This window comes from Plecotus auritus, assembly GCF_963455305.1.
Source record: "Plecotus auritus genome assembly, chromosome: 6".
Lineage (NCBI taxonomy): Eukaryota > Metazoa > Chordata > Mammalia > Chiroptera > Vespertilionidae > Plecotus > Plecotus auritus.
This window is the reverse complement of record NC_137773.1, coordinates 37,795,285-37,818,599: the sequence shown is the minus strand read 5'-3', so window position 1 is coordinate 37,818,599 and position 23,315 is coordinate 37,795,285. Positions and strand designations below refer to the sequence as shown.

The 23,315-nt window shown below is 36.7% G+C and overlaps 1 protein-coding gene across 13 annotated transcripts in view; it reads right to left on the bottom strand.

Moving 5' to 3' along the window:
* RAPGEF6 (Rap guanine nucleotide exchange factor 6) overlaps positions 1–23,315 on the bottom strand; it is a 182,498-nt gene that overhangs the window by 87,304 nt on the left and 71,879 nt on the right. For all 13 annotated transcript variants that reach the window (XM_080672863.1, XM_080672875.1, XM_080672872.1 and 10 more), the window contains 5 exons: positions 13,950–14,081; positions 5,744–5,921; positions 3,486–3,622; positions 2,222–2,380; positions 1,504–1,656 (listed from right to left, as the gene is read on the bottom strand). In XM_080672863.1, coding sequence (XP_080528989.1) covers positions 1,504–1,656; positions 2,222–2,380; positions 3,486–3,622; positions 5,744–5,921; positions 13,950–14,081 — 759 coding nt within the window. The remainder of the gene's footprint in view (positions 1–1,503; positions 1,657–2,221; positions 2,381–3,485; positions 3,623–5,743; positions 5,922–13,949; positions 14,082–23,315) is intronic.

Genomic DNA, 23,315 nt, shown 5'->3' with positions numbered 1-23,315 from the left:
TTACAAAAAAACATCCACCTGACCAGGTGATTAAGGTGGTGGGACAGGTTGACATGTGCTCCTTGATATGAGGCACTGAAAAGAGCACACCATTTATGTAGAATTCCTGCCAGGAATGCATGACTTGAGTTTAGTCATCAGGAAACACTGAATAGATAGATGCAGGCTGAGGGTCATACTACAAAATATAAGGTCTGTATTCTTTATAACTACTGAAAATATGAATAGGAAAAGACTGTTTTTGGAGTAGACCTAAATGCAACTGTGTTCCCAGATAAGATCCTGGACCAGAAAGGAAAAAGATCTATTGCTGGGATAGTTGCTAAAAATTTAAATAGGGTCTGTGGGCTACATGGTTTTACTTTATCAATGCTCATTTCCTAGCTTGAAGGGTTCTATGCTATTTACATAGTAGAGTGTTTTTGTTTTAAGGAAATACATAATGGAATATTTAGGAGTGATAAGGCATCACATTTGCAGATTGCTCTCAGTGGTGCGTGCAGAAAGAGACTGCTGATAATGGACAAATGCAGTGAAATGTTAACACTTGAGGAATCTGAGTCAGGGAGCTCTCTGGAAATTTGAAAAAGTCATTTAAAAATAAAGTATTAAAAACCATAAGCCCCACACAGGCATCGATCCATATGCTCAATTTTCTACATACAAAACTTACACTTATCATAGGAAAAAAAAAAAAAAAGACTGAGGAACAACAGCCTGACTCCTGACTCCAATCTGACCTCAGTTCCTCTTATTATTAAATAAGCGGTTACATTTGTAACACTTACTTATTTTGCACCCAAGATTAACTTTAAAAGAGAAACAGTCATGTGATTATTTCTTCTCTTACAACTAGGATTGCTCTATTTTATATCTAGAGGGCTTTAAATAGACAGGAGAGTGAAGGGGTGATCAGAGGACAAAAAGGGTATGGGGTAGAAAAGAGAGGGAATTAGAGAAGGGAAAACATCATGGGCATCAATACTCAGATTCTACAATGTGCAATCTTTTTTATTTACCTCATTTAGCCCTAATAAAGCCTTTCATATCATCTGCATTTGCAGACAAGACAACTAAGGTTCAGAGAAGTTAATGCCTATTTCAACGTCATAGAGATCCACTAAGCACTGCATTTTCATCTAAGATTCCTTAAGCCTTTATGGTTGGTCCTTTCATTTTCTGTTGTTTCTAAATATTGCTATCTTTGATGAAATTAATTCCTATTATCAATGGATCACAAAATGAATTTAAGAAGAAAAACTTTGACCAGTATATCCTAAAATAATATCCTATCCATACTGATGTTAAATAGCAATGTCACCCTTCATCAATAAAATGTGTAAAAATCAACTTTAAAAAAAGCAAAGAACCAATACAGTTATTCAAATTAGATTTCAAAGTTAACCAATTATCTTGCACTACTCAAAAAGTGGTTCAAAGCTTTCTAGTTAAGATTAAAGCTTTATTCTATCAGTGACTAGAATAATAAGTAAAAACACTCACCTTGATTACAATGTGTCCTTTCCTGGTTCCACTCCGATCTAGTTCACGGTGCTCATGCACCATAACAATTTCTCCCTCTTCTTCAACTTTATGGGTATTCTTTTCCACATGATTTAAAATTCTCCAATAATCCTGCTGGGCTATGCAGACAAACTGACCGAGAATAACATGGGGACAATTAACAAATCTGTAGTACATAAATATATCACTACGCACCAAGGCAGAGCACAAAGGTAGGAAATCAAGTGGCATCAGTTCTTTTTGATTCAATCCCTTTAATTCTTAACAAAAATCAAGATAAAATAAATAATTCATGCACAGAGACCAAGGAGTTTTTGATTTTGAATTCTGCTCTAAAAGGAGAAGTGAACTACTCTCAAAACTGATACTATGCAAAGAAAACATGAAGCGGGAATTAGAAACAACTCAGAAGTTCCTATTTCTTTCCTTTATTTAAAACAAGAAAAGAAAAAAGAACGAACTGGTTAATATCAGATAGAAATTTAACAAACCAATATTTGGTATACCCTCTTTAAAAATTTTACAATTTGTTCAATCTCACAAACATGTGAGATATAAAATCTAATTTCCTTTATTAGCTGTGAACTTTCGAAACTGATAATTTTCAAATAAAGCTATTTAATTTTAAGGAAGGAAAAACAGGCTCAGCCATTTTAAGTCAACAAACGAGAGCGCATGACCAAAGACATAAGCTTACCTGGCAATCATCTACTTTAGTCCTAACAACTCCATGCATGTACTGCTTATCCAGAGTGGGAGTAATTCCAAAACTATTTCCCATAAAGAGATTTTCAACTTTTCCATCTGAATGGCTGATTTCTACAGTGCCATTTAAAATAACATACCATGAGTCAAGCTATAGAGAAAAAGACAGGTTTTAAGAATCTTTTTTTTTTTTTAAAAAGATAATTATATGTTAACTTGGAAAAATAATCAATAAATAGAACTTGTATAATTTAAAAAAGTAAAGGGAAGGTCTGATTATATTACTAAATACTGTCAGTAGTACCTGATGCCTGTCTATGCAAAACATCGAAGCTTATTTTACTCTTTCTTCTTTTAGTCACCAAATGAGTTCGCAAAGAATTTCCATCAAATTTTAAAATGACTTGAATATCTACATAATATTACATCCCATGGTTTATAATAATTCAGTTAACCCCTTCTTATAATTGTATTACTTTTGGTCATTTCCAATTTTCACTATTATAAAAATGCTGCAATGATCACCTTTTGGCATAAATCTTTGAGTTTTATATAATGTCCCAAGGAAAGACACTCATAAGGGGAATAATAGGTTAGAAACTATTAATACGTTGGGGCCCATGTTAAAAATTTCTAAATGACTTTCCAGAAAAAAATACTCAGCATTTTTTTATCAGTTTGATAAGAAAAATAGTGAAGTACTTTCTAACAGCAATAATACCTTTCAATTTCTCTGCATTCTTCCCCCACCTATCCATGATTGCCATGGAGCATTTCTCAACATTCAAATTGCTACATAAAGGCCTCAACTGATAGATAGCAGTCCCCTGGGAGGCATCTGTATCAATGCCTCCCTCATTCTTTTTTAAAAGAACATTAATATACAAAAGGGATAAGGACAGTTGAATAAATACCTAATAAACATTTTAAAAAATGATATAAATATACAAATAGAATAATTATTATGAATTTAAAAAAATCTTATCACTTAATTTGAGAAGTAAAAACAAATGTGATTCAATAAATATTAACTATTAAACATTTATTCTATGCTAGGAAATAAAAATTAAGACAAAATACAAAAACAAAAGTAAAAACTTATCTCTTAAGAAATTGTAACTACTGCAAACTCGGCATTCATTTAAAACAAGGTGTATAAATTTTAAGTCAAGATTCACACACGTTTATGGAAATTATATTATTCTGAAAATTACCTCCCATACTATATAATGTGTAACATTTATTTGCTAACCTACCTCTTGTCCATCTTCAAGAATAATAGCTCCAGCCTGCTCTACCACTTCAAAAATCATCACTGAGCAGAGTTCTCTCCTTACACTCATGGTCATGTTTGCAAAAGCGGGGAGCTGGTGCATAAACTCCAGTAATTGTTCTATTAAAAAACAGAAATTGTAGTGCAGAGACCATTAAGGACACTTTAAACATATAATAAAATCTAGAATTCAATGCCCAATTTCCCAATCAACTTATGACTATATGCTGCTGAAGTAGAGAAATCAAGGCACAAGATATATGCTGGTTAAAAAAATCAGTTATTTGGTTAAATAGATGTATTCAGACTCACATGAAAATATAGGCACATTGGAAGATACCAGAACTCACAAACTCCAGATAGAACCAGGAAACTACAGATTTGGATGAGACTAGAGAGTTATTTAATTTTCCTAGCCTGAGATGGTACTACATAGTGGTTAGTATAGTGATGTCCTTTGATCTAATAGATTAGTGAAAAAGATTTCATCTAGTTCTTACTGGGCTAAAGTTTAATAGAAAAATGTTATTAATAAATGTCAATAATTAATTAGAAATAACAAATGTAAATTCTAGTTCAAGATTTTTCAAAGTAACACAAGGTAATTCTTTAACCAACAAATGTTTATGAGTGCCTGCCTTAGGCTATTCCCTGGTATAAATACATGAATAATAAAGATAAATATAAGGAAGAAACATATATAAGCAGTCAGCTAAGGGCTGACACAGAAATAACTATAAGGTGCTATCCACCCACAGATAACTGAGAGTTCGTTATATTTCAATTTTTAAAAAGCTTTGTGAAAATAGCATAGTATATAATTCTTCATCATAAAAAATGCACTTTGTTTTTGTCCAGATAATATTCACAATATGAAACTAAACTGCAAGTTACTTAACTATACGTCATTAGAGTGGCAAGGAATGTTCAAATGTATTGACACAGATTATGATTACTATTAATACCAGCATCTTCTGATTTGAACAGCAACAGTATAACCATTATAACAGAAAAATCTAGGATAAAATCTTAATTGAATCATAACAATATATAATGAAACTAAGTAATCTTTGTCTTTAAAGGTAACATTAGCATCTTTAGCATTTTTTTTCCTTCTTTCTTTAGCATTAGTTAACCTCCGGAAGTTACTACTTCTGTAAGAAATTAGATAAAAGAAAATTCAGTTTTAACCAGAAATTATATACATATATATTTCTTCAAGCTAGAGAAGTAAAAACATTTTTTATAACAGAAAATTTTTTTAAAAAGCTAATTCACAAATATTGGACACTGATGTACTATGTTTTAAATGTCTTATAAGCACAAATGGGAAAATCACTTTAATGGAATCAAAGCTTTTGTTTTATAAATTTGGGCAACCAGGATGTGAGTGAGAGTGGTCTGGCTGTGACATCTGTTTGACTTTCAGGGTTCATTCAGTTAATCTGGTAGGCTAGGCTGGTGACTCCTTCCTCCCTCACAGTTCCATGAGCATCCATGCCAAGGCTGCACGTTTGAAAAGGACGACCATCCCCAATAGAGGAGGACTGTTCTTCAATCAAGGGCATATCTGTGCTCCCGTTAGGCCCTCTAAACAAGCTCTCATATTGGGCAACCAGCCTCAAAGATAGCCCTAAATGACACCTCTTTCTTGATATTTATGTCTTCATGCATTCCCCTCCCATATTATATGAGGGTTGCTCTGTGTGACAAATAGAACTTTGAAGAAATAATGATATGTCATTCCTGAAGCCAGATCATAAAAGATATTGTGGCACCTGCCTTACTCCCTTGACTTACTTGCTTTGGGGGAAAGCCAACTGCCATGCTGCGAGGACATTTAAGCAGCCTCTGGAGAGACCCACATGGTGGGGACTTGAGGTCTCGTGCCAAAAGCCATGTCAGTAGCCACCTTGGAAATAGGTCCTCTAGCTCAGTCCAGCAAAGCCTCAGATGACTTCAACCTTCGTATTACAACCTCATGACACTGAGCCAGAACCACTCAGCTAAGCTGCTCCTGAATTCCTGACCCAGAAAATGTATGAGAAAATGTGTGGGGTTTTCTTGTATTGCTTTTTAATTATTGACTCTTACAAATGTCCCCTATGTATCCCCCCACTTTGCCTCCCAAGGTATGTTGTTTTAAGTCACTAAGTTTGGGGGTAATTTGTTATGCAGCAATAGGTAACTATATCTAAATTAAACTATAAAATTCTTATTGTGAACAGATGTTTTTCTTACCAATGTCATCATCAGTTTTGTCTGCAGGTTCTTTTTCAAGACATTCTCGAACAAGATCTCGCCCCTGCAGTGGATCTGTTCGATCAATCTCTTCATCTTCTTCCTCTTCATCTTCAGAATCAACAGGTCCTTCTGGAAGACGTGTTAAATCTACATCTCCTACTTCACTTTCCGTAGCCTGCAAAAAGAAAGCTTCATGTTATAAAAATTATATGTTACAGTCTGAATTAATCAAAACTATTCCTCAATACCAAATGTTATAAAGAATTAGGCAATATTTTATGTTGTATCAAAAACAAAATGAGACTTATTTATAAAAAGTTTTCTCTCTGCCCAAAATAGTCTCATTCCATGGTGTGACACTTAGGTGATATATCTGACTTGGTAAATAAAAAATGGTTAGGAGACTCAAACATCACTAAATGTTTTAATACCTGTTTTCCTACAAATACTTGCATTTCTAAAAAATACATTTCCTAAAGCATGAAGTGCAAGAAATAAAGACAGTTTACCAACAATCATTTTATAAGTACTTATGAGTTTAATAGTATACTGTGTGTTGTATATAAAATACCATTCTTTCACCACTAAGGTTTAGAGTCTAGTAGGGTAAGCAATCATGTAAATTAAGAACAGAAGTATAAGAGGTAAAGAGTAGTACTGAAAAGTGCTAAAACAGACCAACTGTGAAGGACTCAACAAATATTCATGACTTCCCAATGTCTTACTTGAATCTAATATTGTGTCAATCAAGAAGAACAGAAATTATTTTAACCAATCTTTAATATAAGCTTATATTTATAACCTCAACTCTGGAAACATTTGTCTCAGATACTTGTAAAGGAACTAGCAGATTTAAAAAAAACCTGTAAACTTAAATATCAGTTATAGAAAATAATGAAGATATCTTTTAGAAAATAAAATTGTTCTGAAGTGGATTCGCTGGCAAAATTTCTAAATATTGCACTTACTTGATACGTATTAATAAAAAAGCATGAATACTGAAGCAGTTACAGGAAAAATGAGTTGAACATAATCTTCAAATATTTAAGTCTCATCTTCTATCAAACATTTACTGTTTACTCTGCACAGAAGAGGATCTTCCTTCTTTCAGGGAATTGCTGTTCTCCTCCAACTTAACCCAGAGATTACAGTGGGGAACAGTGCCCAGTCCCTGGCTATGTAAGCTAAGATAGAAAGACCTCTTGTCTGGATTTTTGTAACTGGAACTGGAGGGCAGAGTGTCCTTTTTCCTCTGGTTCCTGAATCAGAAGAATGTGATGCAGAGCAGCATGGGAGAAAATATAACTAATAGGCAGAGAAAGAGGCAGGGGAATTGGAAATACACTGAACAAGAGAGGCAGACATAGGAAGACACAGAGCAACAAAGCAATAGAAATAGAGCATGCAGGATAGGGCCTGGCACAAAGAGCATCTGACAGAAAGTACCACAGGAGAGAGGGAGGAAGAGCAAGCAAGCTACCAGGCACCAAAGGACAAGAGAGAGATGGGCAGACGCACCTGGCAAGCATCCAGGTTCCCTGAGGCTGGAACTGTCTCTGCTTTCTCTGTGGGTCAATAAATTACCCTTTTTGGCTATTGTTAATTCAATGTTAAAACTGATACCCGCAACTGAATTTGTTTTCTAAGATTCTGTTTTATAGTTCCTTCGGATTTCTGCATAGCTTTAAGAAACAACTAGTTTAAACCAGATTAAATATTCAATTTGAGATCTATAGATTAGACAAGCTGTTAAGGATAATATAAGAGTAATCCTACCTTATGACTAGTATGCTCTCCTGAGTTATTTTCTGGTTTTAGTGAAGTACATCCTATCTAATAAAAGGGTAATATGCAAATTAACCGTCACTTTGTCACAAAAAGATGGCGGTGCCCACAGCCACAAGATGGTGGCGTCCAGTCCTCTCAGCCCCGCTGGAGTCCCTCAGTCCTGGGGTTGGGGGGGTTGGCGGCTGCTGAGAGCAGGCAGCATGAGTGGCCTGGCGGAATGCTTGCTTCGTTGCCGCAGCGACAAGGCAAGCGTTCCACACCTGGCCGCAGATGGGCCTCTGGGCAGTGGGCGCGGAGAGGCCAGGCCCCGCAGAGAGCTACTGGCACATGGATTCGTGTGCAGGGCTACTAGTTTCTGAATAATATACCTTCAGAACCACAAACTTGCTAGCAGATTACAATCCCTTTTCAAAGACAGTAGTTTTAAACATGTGTACATGCTAAAATGATTTTCCCACAAGTTTATTTACATACACTGATTTTAATACAAGAAAGTAGTATTAAAAAACAAAGCAGTATTTTGCACACAAGTTAATTTAATTTTTCAGAATACAGAAGCTCATCCCAGGAATAGCCTTTTTTCACTTTATCAATTCTCAAGGACAATCTACCTTATAAATTTGAGTTCTTAAATCACCCTTGTCCTCATCTAATATCAGGTTTTCATCCCTTGACCCAGATTATTTCAACTTTTAGGTTATATCTGATAAAAAGATGGATGGCTCATAACAAAAAAGCAAGATGCAGTTCAATTATATGGACAATAGGGAAGGTGTATTGTCATCTACCTGAGGAGTGAAGACATTTAAGAAAATAGCTCCTTAGAGAGAATGGAAGTCAAGGGTAGGGATGGGGAGAAGACTACTAAAGAACTCTTTTAGGAAACTTTTAAGGCCATGTGCAAATAAAAGAATTTAATCTATCCTTACAATTGTCTTCTCCTGCCTGTCTTTTTTTCAAAGTAGGATACAAAAGGATGAATAAAATTAGTTATGAGAACATACTAAACTGCTAAAATGTTAAGTGTATACAAGAGAAATATGGTGCCAAAATAAGAATTAAGAATAAAAATAAGAAAAAGTGGCCAAAAACATACTAGAAAATTAAAAGTTTTGGTAATTTAAAAATAAATAAAATAAAGTGAGCTACATAGATAGAGTCCAAAGTCTAATTCCTTGACTAAAACAAAGGCAAGCCATATCTTTAGGTAAAATTAGATATGATGATCACCACCAGGACTGGAAGTCACTGAATGATGCTTCTGAGGATGCAACTCCTTAGCAGAAAATTTAATCCTATAGTAACTCGATAAGAATTTTTAAAATGTATCCTCAATGTCCAACATATAACAAAACTTACTAGGTAGGTGAAGAAGCAGAGATGTGATCTGTACTAGGAGAAAAATCTATCCATATAAAGAGGTCCAGGAATGACAGAGATGATGGAATTAGAAGACATGATCTATAGACATTTAATATCAAGAAGTTGAAAGATTTAAAAGAAAATACAAACGTAATTAGGAAGAAAATGGGAGATCTCAATAAAGAAACCCAAACTTTAAGAAGAGTGAACTTGAAGAAGGGCAATAAAAAATAACCAAATGGAAGCAAAGAGAGGGCAAAAGCCAAAAATAAAATTCAACAGGGCCTCAGAGGTATCAAAAGCTTTTATAAAAAAGGTAGGTGAAAAGATATGCCATATTCATGAAGATAGGGTAAACAAAAGATCAGAGCCCTGGCCTTTCAACCACTTTATCCTAGCCCTTAGAATAGCAGACGATCAAGAAGATTTTACTAAATGAATTAAGTCCAAATAAAAAAAAGTATATCGGTGGAAGGGCTGACAAGACAAATATTAAACTTCTTGTGTTTTTCCTTTCCCCCAGTATGAAGTGTCTCTATGTATATGTGTAAATATAATTTGGTGAGGCAGACAGTCTGAGGTGATTTTCTGATGACTTGGCCTTCCCCAAAAAACCACCAGAGGATTTCCTTTTCCTGTTTGCATCCAGATAAACATGAAGCTACAATAAGGGGAACTACAGGTTAGAATGAAAAGTTACACAAATTTACAAAAATCACATTTTCAAATTTAGAGCAAGTATTAGGCCAGAACCTTAGGTCTTCAGTGCTTCTATATTCTGCATTCCTATTTTCAGTATTTCTCTCAACATTATTCATGGACCACTTAGCTGTTATGTTTCTTCTTTGTCTTTCTGGTCAGGGTGAGAATCCTGTGAAACCAATTCTTCAAATCGTGCTGTCCAGGCTGGCCCATTCCATAATCTCTACAACAGGGCAGGCAGGCAAAGTAAAGCCTCCTATGCCCCAGATAATCATGCTCTAGTCTTGGAAACAATACTGGTTTCTACCAATAAGTGTAATTCAACTGAAAAAACTTCTAGGTTACTTCCTAAGTGCCAAAATTGTGCTCAACTCAGCATGGGATATACAAATAAGAAAAAACTCTACTCCCCACAAATGTACTATGATAAAAAAGAAGTCAAGTGTACACATAACATATCTACACTAAACAAGAGAAGAGAAAGAGACACGACACAGAAAAACTGCTGTGAGGTTCCAAGACATGTGAGACAATGTGAAATGTCATCCAGGTGGAGCTGCTGGCACAGTAGCATTACCACACACTGAACTGGGAAAAGGTACATGGTCAGGGAGTAGCCATTATGTTAGTCATGGACCGGATCTACAATGTGCAAGTGGAGATTAGTGGAATATAAAACCAAATTTGCAAACTGTGGTTAGAATGGAAAGGCTTGGATATAAATTTGAAATGAAGAGTGTAAATTAGATAACAGTGAAGCATTGAAGCTTTTTAAATAAAGTTATAACTGTATTTTTTGCAATTTATTTCAGGTAAAAATTTAAAAAAAGAAAACAAAGATGACAGATATTGACTAGGGCACAGATAATATTTTTAACAAAAATATTAAAGTAGAAGAAAACATGTAGTAGACAAAGCTAGAAGAGGTGTCAAAAGAACATCCCAGTGGAAATGTGACACCAGGGACCTAAAGAGACTGGGCAGTAGAGCTCTGAATTAAGAAATCAAGCTGTAAGGAAATAACTAAAGCGTCAGGATTTTAGGAACATGTTTACGTCCTACATAGAAGCTAAAAAAATAGGTGGGGATTAAATGTGCCCCTCAGACTATCTAAAAGTACAGTCATGTGTCACTAAAAGACAGGGATATGCTCTGAGGAGTTAGGTGATTTTGTCTTTATGTGGTCACAGAGTGCACTTTTACAGACCCACTACACAGTGGGTCTATACAGTATAGCTATAGCCTATTGCTCCGAGGTTTCAAGCCTGTACAGCATGTCACAGTACTGAATACTGTAGGCAACTATAAGATGATGCTAAATATTTGTATATCCAAACACATTTAAAAATAGAAAAGGTACAATAATAATACAGTATAAAAGTAAGTGTATGTGTATGTGCATATACTTGGCAGGGGAGGGGGGTGGAGTTCGGAGGAAGGCTATGGGAGAAAGCATCACTGTAGGAAAAGTAGTTATCAGGAGGAGTGAGAGAAGAAGGCAGGCAGGGAGGGAGGGAAGGAAGAAGAGAGGAGAGAAAGGGAGAGCAGAGACAGAGATCTAGGAGATGAAACTGGAGAGGAGAAATAATAGAAGGGGTGGGAGTAGGAAGGGGAAATGAGGGGAGAGAGAGGCAGAAACTGGACTGGGAGTAAAGATAAAGAGAAATGGAGGGAAGAGAAGTAAGTTTGTGTGCAAAAGTGTGTGTGCATGTGCCCATGTGCAGGGGTGGGCTCCAGGGTAGAAAACAGATTGGAGGTTGCCAGGAGCTGGGAATCAGAAGAAGGGACTATCTACAGAAGGGCATAAAGTACTTGTTAAGGTGATGGAAATGTTCTATGTCTTTATGTAGGCAGGCCTTCCTTCCCCGACTGCCAGCACCAGCTTCCCTCCGGCACCTGGGACCTGGGCTGCCGGCACCGGCTTCGCTCTGGCACCGTGACCCGGGCTGGCTTCCCTCAGGCCCCGGCTTTGTCAGGAAGGACATCCAGAAGACGTCCAGTCTAATTAGCATATTACCCTTTTATTATTATAGATTACATCTCAATTAACATTAAACACATATACACAAATACACAACAATTCGTGATGCAGCATACAGAATTGATATGATTTGGTGCTGAATGTGATGATCAAGGAAGGAGAGCCAATGTTAACTTCCAGGTTTCTGGGTTATAAAATGGAGTCTTCTTCACTTTCTAATGGAGGCACTCCTTTGACATGAAGGACAATGGCAAGGATACCTGTCCATAGTTTATCCAAAATGAAACTTTTTTCTTCTTTCTCATTTTCTATCTATCTATCTATCTATCTATCTATCTATCTATCTATCTATCTATCTTTTATTGTTGAGAGTATTACAGATGTCCCCCCCGTTTTTCCTTACTGCCCCCCACCATCCAGTTCGCGCCCTGCCAGGCCTTCACCTCCCTACAAAATGAAACCCTTAAAAGTAGGGTGAGGTGTAGAGAGTGCTACCGAAGAAAGAAAACATATGTAAGGCTAGAGCAGGCACTTACAAGGCCATGGTACTGTAGCAAAAGACCTCCAACCACACCAGTAGGTGTATTCCAGCTCCAGCCTCAAGTGTGCAATCCAATAGGTGAACATCCTGTAGATGCTAATATAAGTGCAATGCTTCAAAATATCCTCCAGGATCTTGCCAAAGATATAGAACCCTACTGTGTGTAGCCCATCTTTTAGTTCATAATAAAGCACTGGCCTTCTCAAGTGACCTTGAATGTCAATCTGTACGCTATCCTCTTATCTCTTTTCTCACATTCATCTAGGGCTCTGTTCCTTGCTCCGAAAAGGTGGTCACATCTGGTTTAGAAAGGATATACTAGTGATACTAGGTTATCTATTGTCTGTCAACACCATATATTAGTTGTATAGTCTCTTCTAGCAAGGTCCACATATTCTCACTTATCCTGGGAGAAATCTACAGCTACATCCCTAAACTTCATTAATCCAGAGTTAATCTTCCTTGGGGTTCTTCTCTAGAAAAAAACAGAGTCCAGAGAAGACACTACTCTACTTTGATGGTTAGGTGTGCAACAACTATTAATTTCTTCCATAAGATACTTTAGGTGAGGGGCAGAATGCATGGAGTCCAACAACTAAACAAACACATAGTAAGTCCCCAGAGCCATTTACTTTAAAAAATTTTTTCCTTTTCTGTCTACTATAAAATGGTGAACAGGGAGAATTCCTTGCTCTATTTTAAAATGTCAAAAAGGAAGATTTTGTTGGCCAGAGCAATGACTTTTGTGGACAAAGCAAACATGGAGGCTTTTTCCAACTTGCTTCTGCCTACAAACTTCCCTTCACATAGAAATGGTGATATTCCTAAAACATCTGAATCTGGGTAACTCAGTAAAATCAGAGTCTAAAATGTTTTCCTCAGACAACAATGATTCTATTTCAACAGAGTGGTACTATATGGTAGCCACAATCCACATGTAGCTATAGGGTACTTGAAATGTGGCTAGTCTAAATTGAGATTACTGCTGTAAGTTTATAATAAATTCTGGCTATTGAAAACAGTAACTTAATTTAAGTAACTCATTCATAGTTTTTAAATACTATTTAAATGTTAAAGTGATAATATTTAGATATATTGTGCTAAATAAAATGTTATTAAAATTAATTTTACCTGTTTCCTTTTATTTTTTTAATGTGGCTACTAGAAAATTTAATAGAGCCTTTAAAAAGCAACTCTAATTTTCTTCATGATCTTACTTATAGAAGATTTATATAGTAATAATAAAAATCAGCCTTTTTATAAGTTTAATTGTTTTAAATACTATTTTTTGTTGTTGTTAATCCTCACAGAAGGGTATTTTTTCCACTGATTTTTTAAAGAGAGAGTGGAAGGGAGGGAGACTAGAGAGAGGGGAGGAGAGAAAGAGAGAGAAACATTGATGTGAGAGAGACATATCAATTGGTTGCTTCCCTCACGTACCCTGACCAGGGCCAGGGATTGAACCTGCAACCCAGGTAGGTATGTGCCCTTGACCAGAACTGAACTTGTGACACTTAACCATTGAGCCACACCAACCAGGCTTCAATAACTAATTTTTACCAAGACAAACATATGGTTTCATCTGGATAAAAGAACACTATATCCATACACTGCTGGATCATATTTAATCACCCTCAAAAAATGGATCACCTCTTTAATTAGACTTCCAACTCTGAAACAGTAAATAAAGCATATTTTCCCCAAAAACTTATGCCTGGATTTCAAACCTTACTTAAAAGACATGTGACCAGCTAAATAAAGCACAAGCACAGGATACTTGGTAGAATAAAAAATCCATATACATAACACACAAACCACTAAAGTATTACCTGATAGATATCAGATAAACTGCTGCTCCCAGAGTCACTAGCGATGCTACAACCAGACTGACTGGAAGATACATGAGTCACCTGTGGATGAGGGTTGTCTGTGATATGCATCTTCGTAAGATCGGCTGGAAGCTGAAGAAGAAAAATAATTTAAGATATTCTAAACATCAAACCATTTTTATAGGAGTTTTTGACACAATGCAACTTCTGCAACAAATTTTTGCTTGATGTACATTACTGTACAACTTCACTTCTAAGCGAATTTTCCATTTTTAGGGAATCGCTTAGGAAATGATAACCAAATTAATATTCTGACACCATTAGGCAAGCCTACAGTGGAAACCCACTGAACAGTTTTCAAAAAAAATCACTATTAGTAATGGTATTTCAGAGGAAAAACTTTCCCTCACCACAAATATCAGCTGTTTCCACCATAAAGGGAGGGAATATTATTATATATACATATGGGCACACACACCAATACAAAATGATTGCTAGTAGCAGAATAAAACAGTAATATCTTGAATTAAATTGTAATATCCCGTGATCATAGTGCAAATAAGGTAGAAATAAGTGAAAAAAGACAACTAAAAAATTATCATGTACTTGCAAATTATAAAACAGACCTCTAAATAGCCCATAGGTCAGAGAAAGACCAAGATGGCGGCATAGGTAAACACCTAAACTGCTGCCTCGCACAACAATTTCAAACTACAACTAAAAGACAAAACGTCTATCACCCAGAACCATGGGAAAGCTGGCTGAGTGGAAGTTCTACAACTAGAAGGAAAGAGAAAAGAGCAATGAGAGGTGCACAAGCGCTGAAAAGCTGAGGCACGGAGGTGCGCGAATCGGGCTGGCGGCGGGCGACTGGGTGTGCTGCTTTTTTCAACCCAAAGAGAGACAAGCTCCCGATTACTCTGAACTCCAGTTTCTGGGGAGAGGCTGGGGACCCAAACTCCTACAGGGAGAAGCTGGACTGTCTGCCATCAGGTTGGAAAGTGAGGGTGGCTTTCTTGCAGAGGTACGCGCAGCAAGCATTGTTTACTGTGCTGGGGCACGGGGACTTGGAAACGCAGTCGCAGAGACGGCTGACTGGCAGTCATCGCTGTTTGCCACTCCCTAGCCTAGTGACTCCCTGAGACCCCGCCCCGCATAATCTACAAACCCACCCAAGCTCCACGCAGTGGCTTTTGCATATAAATGGTCTGCCCTATCGCAGCTTAACCTAACAAACTGCAGCTCTGGTCAGACAGTTCCAAAACCTCCAAACCCCAAGCAAAGAGGAGAAAACTGTAGTTCTTGCTGTAGCTCCTGCTGGGTGGCCTCAGACAGTAGCTGACCTGCACCCCATTGGAGATCCAGAAGCTAGTGTATCTAGTGGTCAGTGTGAGACGACACCAGACTTCAACTACTCACATCCATAAGTGACACATTCAAGATGCAGACTCAGTGAGCACCAAAGCCCCACTGAAGCAAGTCCTGCCCCATAAGCGTGTCTCCAGCAGAGCAGTTCTTCCATTATAGACACAGCGGGTCCTCACAGCCAACTGGCCTGGAGGTCAATTCCTCCCAGTGTACCAACAGCAATCAAGGCTTAACTATACCAAGACTTTGCACTCAGCCCACAAAGGGGTGCACCAAGAGTGTCCACCTCAGGTGATAGGCTGAACCACTGGTCACCTACCACAGAAAACCACTCCATCAACACAGGGAAGCAGCAAAATGCGGAGACAAAGAAACATGTTACGAATGAAAGAAATGGAGGAAAGCAAACTACTGGACATAGAGTTCAAAACCACATTTATAAGGTTACTCAAGAATCTTCTAAAAACTGCCGAGAAACTTGATGAGACCTCCGAGGAGCTTAGTGAGACCTTCAAGGACCTTAATGAGAATGCCAAAAAAAATGGAAAAGGACCAGTCAGAAATTAAGCATACACTGTGTGAAATAAAGAATAAACAGAAATTCAACTGTAAATCAAAGGACCCCAAGAATCAAACCAAAGATCTGAAATATGAGGAAACAAAAAACACCCAACCAGAAAAACAAAAAGAAAAAAGAATCCAAAAATATGAAGATAGTGTAAGGAGCCTCTGGGACAACTTTAAACGTACCAACATCCGAATTATTGGGGTGCCAGAAGAAGAGAGAGAGCAAAATATTGAAAACCTATTAGAAGAAATAATGGCAGAAAACTTTCCCTACCTGGTGAAAGAAATAGACTTACAAGTCCAGGAAGCGCAGAGAACCTCAAACAAGAGGAATCCAAAGAGGACCACACCAAGACACATCGTAATTAAAATGCCAAGGGCAAAAGACAAAGAGAGAATCTTGAAAGCAGCAAGAGAAAAACGGTTAGTTACCTACAAGGGAGCACCCATACGACTGTCAGCTGATTTCTCAACAGAAACTATGCAGGCCAGAAGGGAGTGGCAAGAAATATTCAAAGTGATGAACAGCAAGAACCTACAACCAAGATTACTCTACCCAGCAAAGCTATCATTCAGAATTGAAGGTCAGATAAAGAGCTTCACAGACAAGAAAAAGCTAAAGGAGTTCATCACCACTAAACCAGGATTATATGAAATGCTGAAGGGTATTCTTTAAGAAGAAGAAGAAGAAGAAGAAGAAAAAAAATAAAGATAAAAATTATGAACAAAATGACAACAAATACATACCTACCAACAAGTGAACCTAAAAATCAAGTGAATAAAAAATCTGATGAAGAGAATGGACTGATGAATATAATAAAATCAGGGACATAGAAAGGGAGTGGACTGACAATTCTCAGGGGGAAGGGGGTGTGAGAGGTGTGGGAAGAGATTGGACAAAAACCTTACACCTACGGATAAAGACAGTGGCGGGGCCGAAACCGGTTTGGCTCAGTGGATAGAGCCTGTGGACTGAAAGGTACCGGGTTTGATTCCGGTCAAGGGCATGTACCTTGGTTGCGGGCACATCCCCAGTGGGAGGTGTGCAGGAGGCAGCTGATCGATGTTTCTCTCTCATCGATGTTTCTAGCTCTCTATCCCTCTCCCTTCCTCTCTGTGAAATATCAATAAAAAAAAAAAAAAGTTTAAAAAAGACAGTGGCGGGGGTAAGGGCATGAGTTGGGTGGGGAATCAGGTGGAGGGGAGCTATGGGGGGGAAAAAAAAGGAACACCTCTAATAATCTGAACAATAAAGATTTATTTAAAAAAAAATAAATAGCCCATAGGTCAATGAAGTCACACTTGGAAGTTAGAAAATATTTATACAGAATAAAAATTAAAATGTTACATATCGAAAGCTATGGAATAAGCTAAGGCCATACTAAGAGGCCATTTTATAGCTCTAATATATGTATTTATAAAGGCAGCAGAAAATCAATGAGCTAAGTAAAACTGTTTACAATAACTATAATAAAAATATATTGATGGGAATAGTCCTCAACTCAGAGATCTTCCTCCCACTTTGTTTCTATTGTTTAGATACAAAGAAAAAAACACGCCCTGACCAGAGTGGCTCAGCTGGTTGAGTGTCATCCCATGAACCAAACGGTCATGGGGTTTGATTTCTGCTCGGGGCACAGGCTGCCCCGCAACCCCCGTTGTGGGCTTGACTCCCAGTAGGGGAGCATTCGGGAGGCAGCCAATCAATGCTTCTCTCTCACATTGATGTTTCTCTCTCTCTCTCTCTCCCTCTCTCTCTCTCTTCCTCCCTCCCTCTCTTTTCCTCTCTCTCTAAAATCAACAAAAATATTTCTTTACATGTCATGTAAGAATGAAATAGATTGAAAGGTAAAGACTGAAAATTGTTTAGAAATGTCAGATATTTGGTTGTGGTGTGGGAGATACTCTATACTCCCAGATTCCTACAGAGATAAGACTAAGGAGAAGGTCATTCATAAAAGTAACACAATAAACCAAAGCCAGAAGAGCAAATCTGTAAATCGGCTTAGAAAAGATACTTAAAATGTACTGAGCAATCTTCATCCTCACTAGATCCTAAAAGGCAGGCATTATTACCCTCCCTACTTTATTGATGAGGAACTGAGGCACTAGGATTTGCAACTTGCCCAAGATCTCACACTCAAGTTAGTAGTGGAGTTGAAATTCAACTCAGATCTATCTGATTCTAGTACTCTCCGATAAACTCTTATTTTGTGCCAGGATCTCTGCTGGTAACATAATGCTGAAAAAGGATGGATCCCACCTTTAAGGAGCTCAGTGTAAAAGTGAGAGAGGACACATTTTTATAAGCATATAGCAATTGCTTTCAACTTCAAAAACTAAGATTTTCATTAGGAATCCCCTCAACCTCTTTATTCAATGGAAATAATAATAATGATGGTGATTGCACAGCTAACATCTGAGGGCTCACTACATGTCCCAAATATGTAAACTGTAAAAAATATATTTCTAGTGAAGAAGAAAGATCGGGGCTGATGATCCAAAGTAATTATAGCTTTACCTGCAATATCCAGTTGAAATGCTTTATTTTCACATGGAGAAAGCACTCTTTTATCATTTCTATAAATAATTTGACTTTTTTTTCAAAACGGAAAACAAATACATACACATGTATGTAAGAGAAGTTTTATCTTCTCTTTTAAAAATGGCCACAGACAATGGAATGTGTTGAAATTCTATAACCCTTAGCAACTAACAGTTGCTATACACATAGTACACAATCTGACTTTTTATGATGAAAAAATGTAATCAAGATTCAAAGATGAGTGTTATTAGAATGCCTTGTGATAAATATTAATATACTTAATATATAATGGAAAGCTGAGAATAAGCATTTATGCTATAAGCACTGAAAACAGTAGAAAGTGATATAAATTAGATAACAAAAAACTCCCAACATAAGGACCTGTATGGGAGGGAAGCTGAGAAATCAATGGAAAGTGAAATACTTGTGTTTTTTTCTCCATTTCTTTGATTGCAGCATTCATGCTGTCTATATCCCAATTATACAGAGATAATGTTATCTCTGCATCTAAATTCCTCTCTCTCTCTCTCTCTTTCTTTTTCTCTCTCTCTCTCTCTCTCTCTCTCTCTCACACACACACACACACACACACACACACACACACATGTCCAGGCAACTCTACAATGATATACTTGTATCTTAATGAAGTCTAGCATAGTGCTTACACATGAACCTATACATTAAGTATTTGTAGAATAAATGAATACATTTGCCTTCCGAACACTATCATTGCTGCTCAGATTTCCTCGAATATATGAACAGATGAAGTTTCAGCACAGGCAGCAAATTCAGTATTTTAGTGAGGGCAGCACTTCCTCAACTGTATACTTTGGAATAATACTCATGGATATATTTAAAAAAAAAAAAAGGGTGTGATGTTTTAATAGCTGAATAACTTAGAAAATAATGTTATACTATATGCTCCTTAGTTCTTCACAACAAACATAAGCATATTTATGGAGAGTCTAAGAAGTCCAGTCCCACAATCAAGATACCTGTTTCACATAGCATTCTCCAAACTTTTCCCAATATTCTTACCCCCGCCCCCCCTTATTCTTATTAACATCTTTCCAATGTAAGAAATAATGCTTTGGGACAAGCCTGTGCATCTATCCAAGAAATATTCATAGGGCAATTAATTTTTGCAGGCTGGTGGCAGAGACCTACTTGAATCTAGATTGTCACAAATGCAGATGTGTATAGCACAAGAGCAGTATTATATGAACGTTCAAAATTTCACCTCATGTTTAAAAACTTAGTCTTCAAGAATAACCTTCCACAACTAAGAACGATTAATAGGGAAATGTACTCTTTAATAAGAAACTTGACTATCTGAAACTTTTTGCCCCTTACAACCCATTTCTCAGCATTATTTCATTTAAGAGAAGGGCATGCAAAGGGCTCTGTAAGTATGAAGTAATATTTACTATTAACCCTAAAAAGAATGTTTAAAATTGCACAATTCCCCAACAGAATAGCATTCCTCAAAGATCCATTGTTAAATTCAAAGCTGCATTATTAGAATATGCTTTTTAAAACATAGCTACCTGACAGAGAAGCACCATACCTATCTAGAAATCACCTACCCATTAACCTTATTTAGAAGACCAAGAAATAACGATGATTCTTGTGCATTTTACAAAGTCTATAAGTTCTTGTGTGCTACTCACTGGAAGACATTTCAGAACTCTATACTCAGTTACTATAAATATAAATAAATTTCTATTAAGCTTGCTGGTCTAATTTCCCATTTACTGAACAAGAATACTAGTCATAAAAGCAATAATAAAACATCATGAGGTTTGAGAGATTAAAGAAGACAATTAAAATACTAAAACAACAAATGCAGCTTAGAAAGACCTCATTTTCACTGGGGACAGAGAGCAGGGAGAATGATATTTAAGAAGAGTCCCAAGGATGCCAATTTAGACTAAATGTATTGAATAGTACTGACAAAGACCCAGAACTGCAGTGTCCAATACAGTAGCCCTAGTCATACATGGCTACCAAGCCCTTGAAGTGTGTGGTTAATCAAACTGACACATGCTGTAAGTGTAAAATGCAAATTGGATTTAGTAATTAAATCACTACTACATTTTCATTATGTTTTAAAAACTTACTAAATATATTACATTTCACCTTAAATATTTTAATGTGGCTACAAGAAAGTTTAAAATTACATATGTGGTTCACATTTTATTTCTATTGAATAAGAAGTAAACAGTAAGCAAACCACTGTAGCTCAGGTACAGGTTTATACAGGAAGATATAGGAGACGAAGGGCCAGATGTAGCATTCTTGGGTGCTTAGATTTTCTGAACGAGAAAAAAGCTACTGAAGAGTTTTAAGCAAGAAAATGAGTAGAAGAGACTTGGTTCTTTAAAAAATTACTCTGGAAGTATAGAAGATGAAATGGTAGAAAATTATACTTATGGGAAACCGGAAACATTAGTCAAGGCACAGGAAGATGTAGGCTTTATGAAATCAAAAGGAAACTACAAGAATTATAAAGGAGCTTCTACCACTAGATAGTAACATATCATAAAAATGTCAGCTGATGCCAAAACCGGTTTGGCTCAGTGGATAGAGCGTCAGCCTGCGGACTGAAAGGTCCCAGGTTCGATTCCGGTCAAGGGCATGTAACTTGGTTGCGGGCACATCCCCAGTAGGAGGTGTGCAAGAGGCAGCTGATCGATGTTTCTCTCTCATCGATGTTTCTGACTATCTATCCCTCTTCCTTCCTCTCTGTAAAAAAATCAATAAAATATATTTAAAAAAAAAAAATGTCAGCTGAGAGAGAGAGAAAAGATTCTAAAACCGCCAAAGCAGCCTGGAGCCTATTTTATGGAGAAGTCTAAACTTTCTCAAAAGCCCTAGAGGAAGTAGCTATATCTAATCAAAGTGGCCTTGGTATACACCAGCACTGTGCCTGAGGCATGCGAAGATGAAACATGTATTCATAACTCATTACACTTTTATTAAAAAATGAGAGATTGGGGGGGATATTGTTAAATAACTCAATAAGTATTAGAAGACATATTTCTCCCACTTTATTTTTTTAAACCACAGAGCAGCTTTCAATTAATATGTGTACTAACAATGAGTTTATTAAAAGTGAAGATAGACTTAATGAGAAAAAAAAAGAGTGTCTGGCAAATCTGAGGACAAGCAAGGAAACCAGAGTGAACAAGCAGGAGGGGTAGTCAAAGATAACACCGTCTAGGAAGTCATGGTGAAGACTCTGACTTTGACTCTGAAGAAAGTCAGCCAAGGAAGAGGGCGTGATCAACTATGTCAAATGCTGCAGACAGGTAAAGTAAGATTAAAGGCCAAGAAATTACCTGTAAATTTAGCTGTGTAAAAATGAGAGTGAAAGTACTTCCTAGACCGGTGGCTGACTGTAGGAACACCCAAAGAAGGAATATAGAAGCCAAAGTGGTAATGCCTCCTTCACTCATTGAACACTTAGGGCAAGCAACTTTAAATAGACCAGGAAAGTGAGCTCTCAACTAAGAATCACTCAAGGAAGTCAACTCCCTGAAAGAAACTCCAAAAACTCAACTAAGAGAAGAATTTAAACTGAAGAAAGAGATAATAAGACAATGAGGAAAAAGAATAGTATTCATAAAATAAAAACAAGTTATTAAACAAGGGTAATTGTGCAAAAGCATCACTTAGATTCAGAAATGAAGGATATGATGATTAAATTATGGAAATTTAAAGATAACTAGCAAAATAGCAATTGGTCACAAATGGAGAATGAATTAATTAATAAGCCAGAAGATCAAACTGGGAACAAAGGATAAAACAAATGTTTGGAGACATTATGGACAGATGCACAGTTCCAACATCTGGAGCAATAACAGAAAGAGTTATAGTTTTCAAAAATAAAAACAAACCAACAAATTTCCCACATCTGAAGACAAATGGGAATCTTCAGCTTGAGAGACTTCCAAGTGCCAAGAAAGGAAAACAAAATAAAATAAAATTTAGACAATCCATGTAAAACTTCATGGCATCAACAAGGATAAAAGATAAAACAGAAACAGCCCTAGCCAGTTTTTCTCAGTGGTTAGAGCATCAGCTCTAGAACCGAAGGATCTCAGGTTTGATTCCAGTGAAGGGCACATTCCTTGGTTGTAGGCGCCATCCCCGCCCCGGTCAGGGTGCCTTTGGGAGGCAACCAATCAACTTGTCTCTCTCACATTGATGTTTCTCTCTCTGTCTCCTCCCCGTCCCTTCCACCCTCTCAAAAAAAAAAAAAAAAAAAATCAATGGAAAAAATATTTGTTAATCGTCTAGTGAGGATTAACAAAACAACAACAACAACAACAAAAAAACCCCCCACAAAACAGAAACAAAGTAAAACACAATACTTAACAAAGGAACAAGAATCATAAGGAGCCCAGACTTCTCATCCCCAATACTGAATACCAGAAGACAATGCATTAACTTTTTCAAAGTGCAAAAGGAAAAAGACTTTAGACTGATTATTATATATACAAATAAACAATTATTTTAAAGAGTTAATATAAAATAAAGCATTTTGAATATATAAGGACTTAAGTTCCAGAATCTTGCTGCTAGAAATACTTATTTCCTCAATAAAATAAATGAGTTCAGAAGTAATGAAATCCAAATAGTAGCATGGGAAAAATACAGGAATTAATAAATAAAACCAGTAAAATGTATTGGAAAATCAAAAGTAGCGAATATAAAAAATTAATCACAAGTTTAATGTGTTTACTCACAATCCAGAGTTAAAATTCCATCAACAGTAACATGAGAGATGGAGGAGAGGGAAGAAGATATGTACTCTAATATAAATACTTAATTTACACAGTAAAGTACCAATCAGAGAGTCCTGCGCAGATAATATTTGCTGG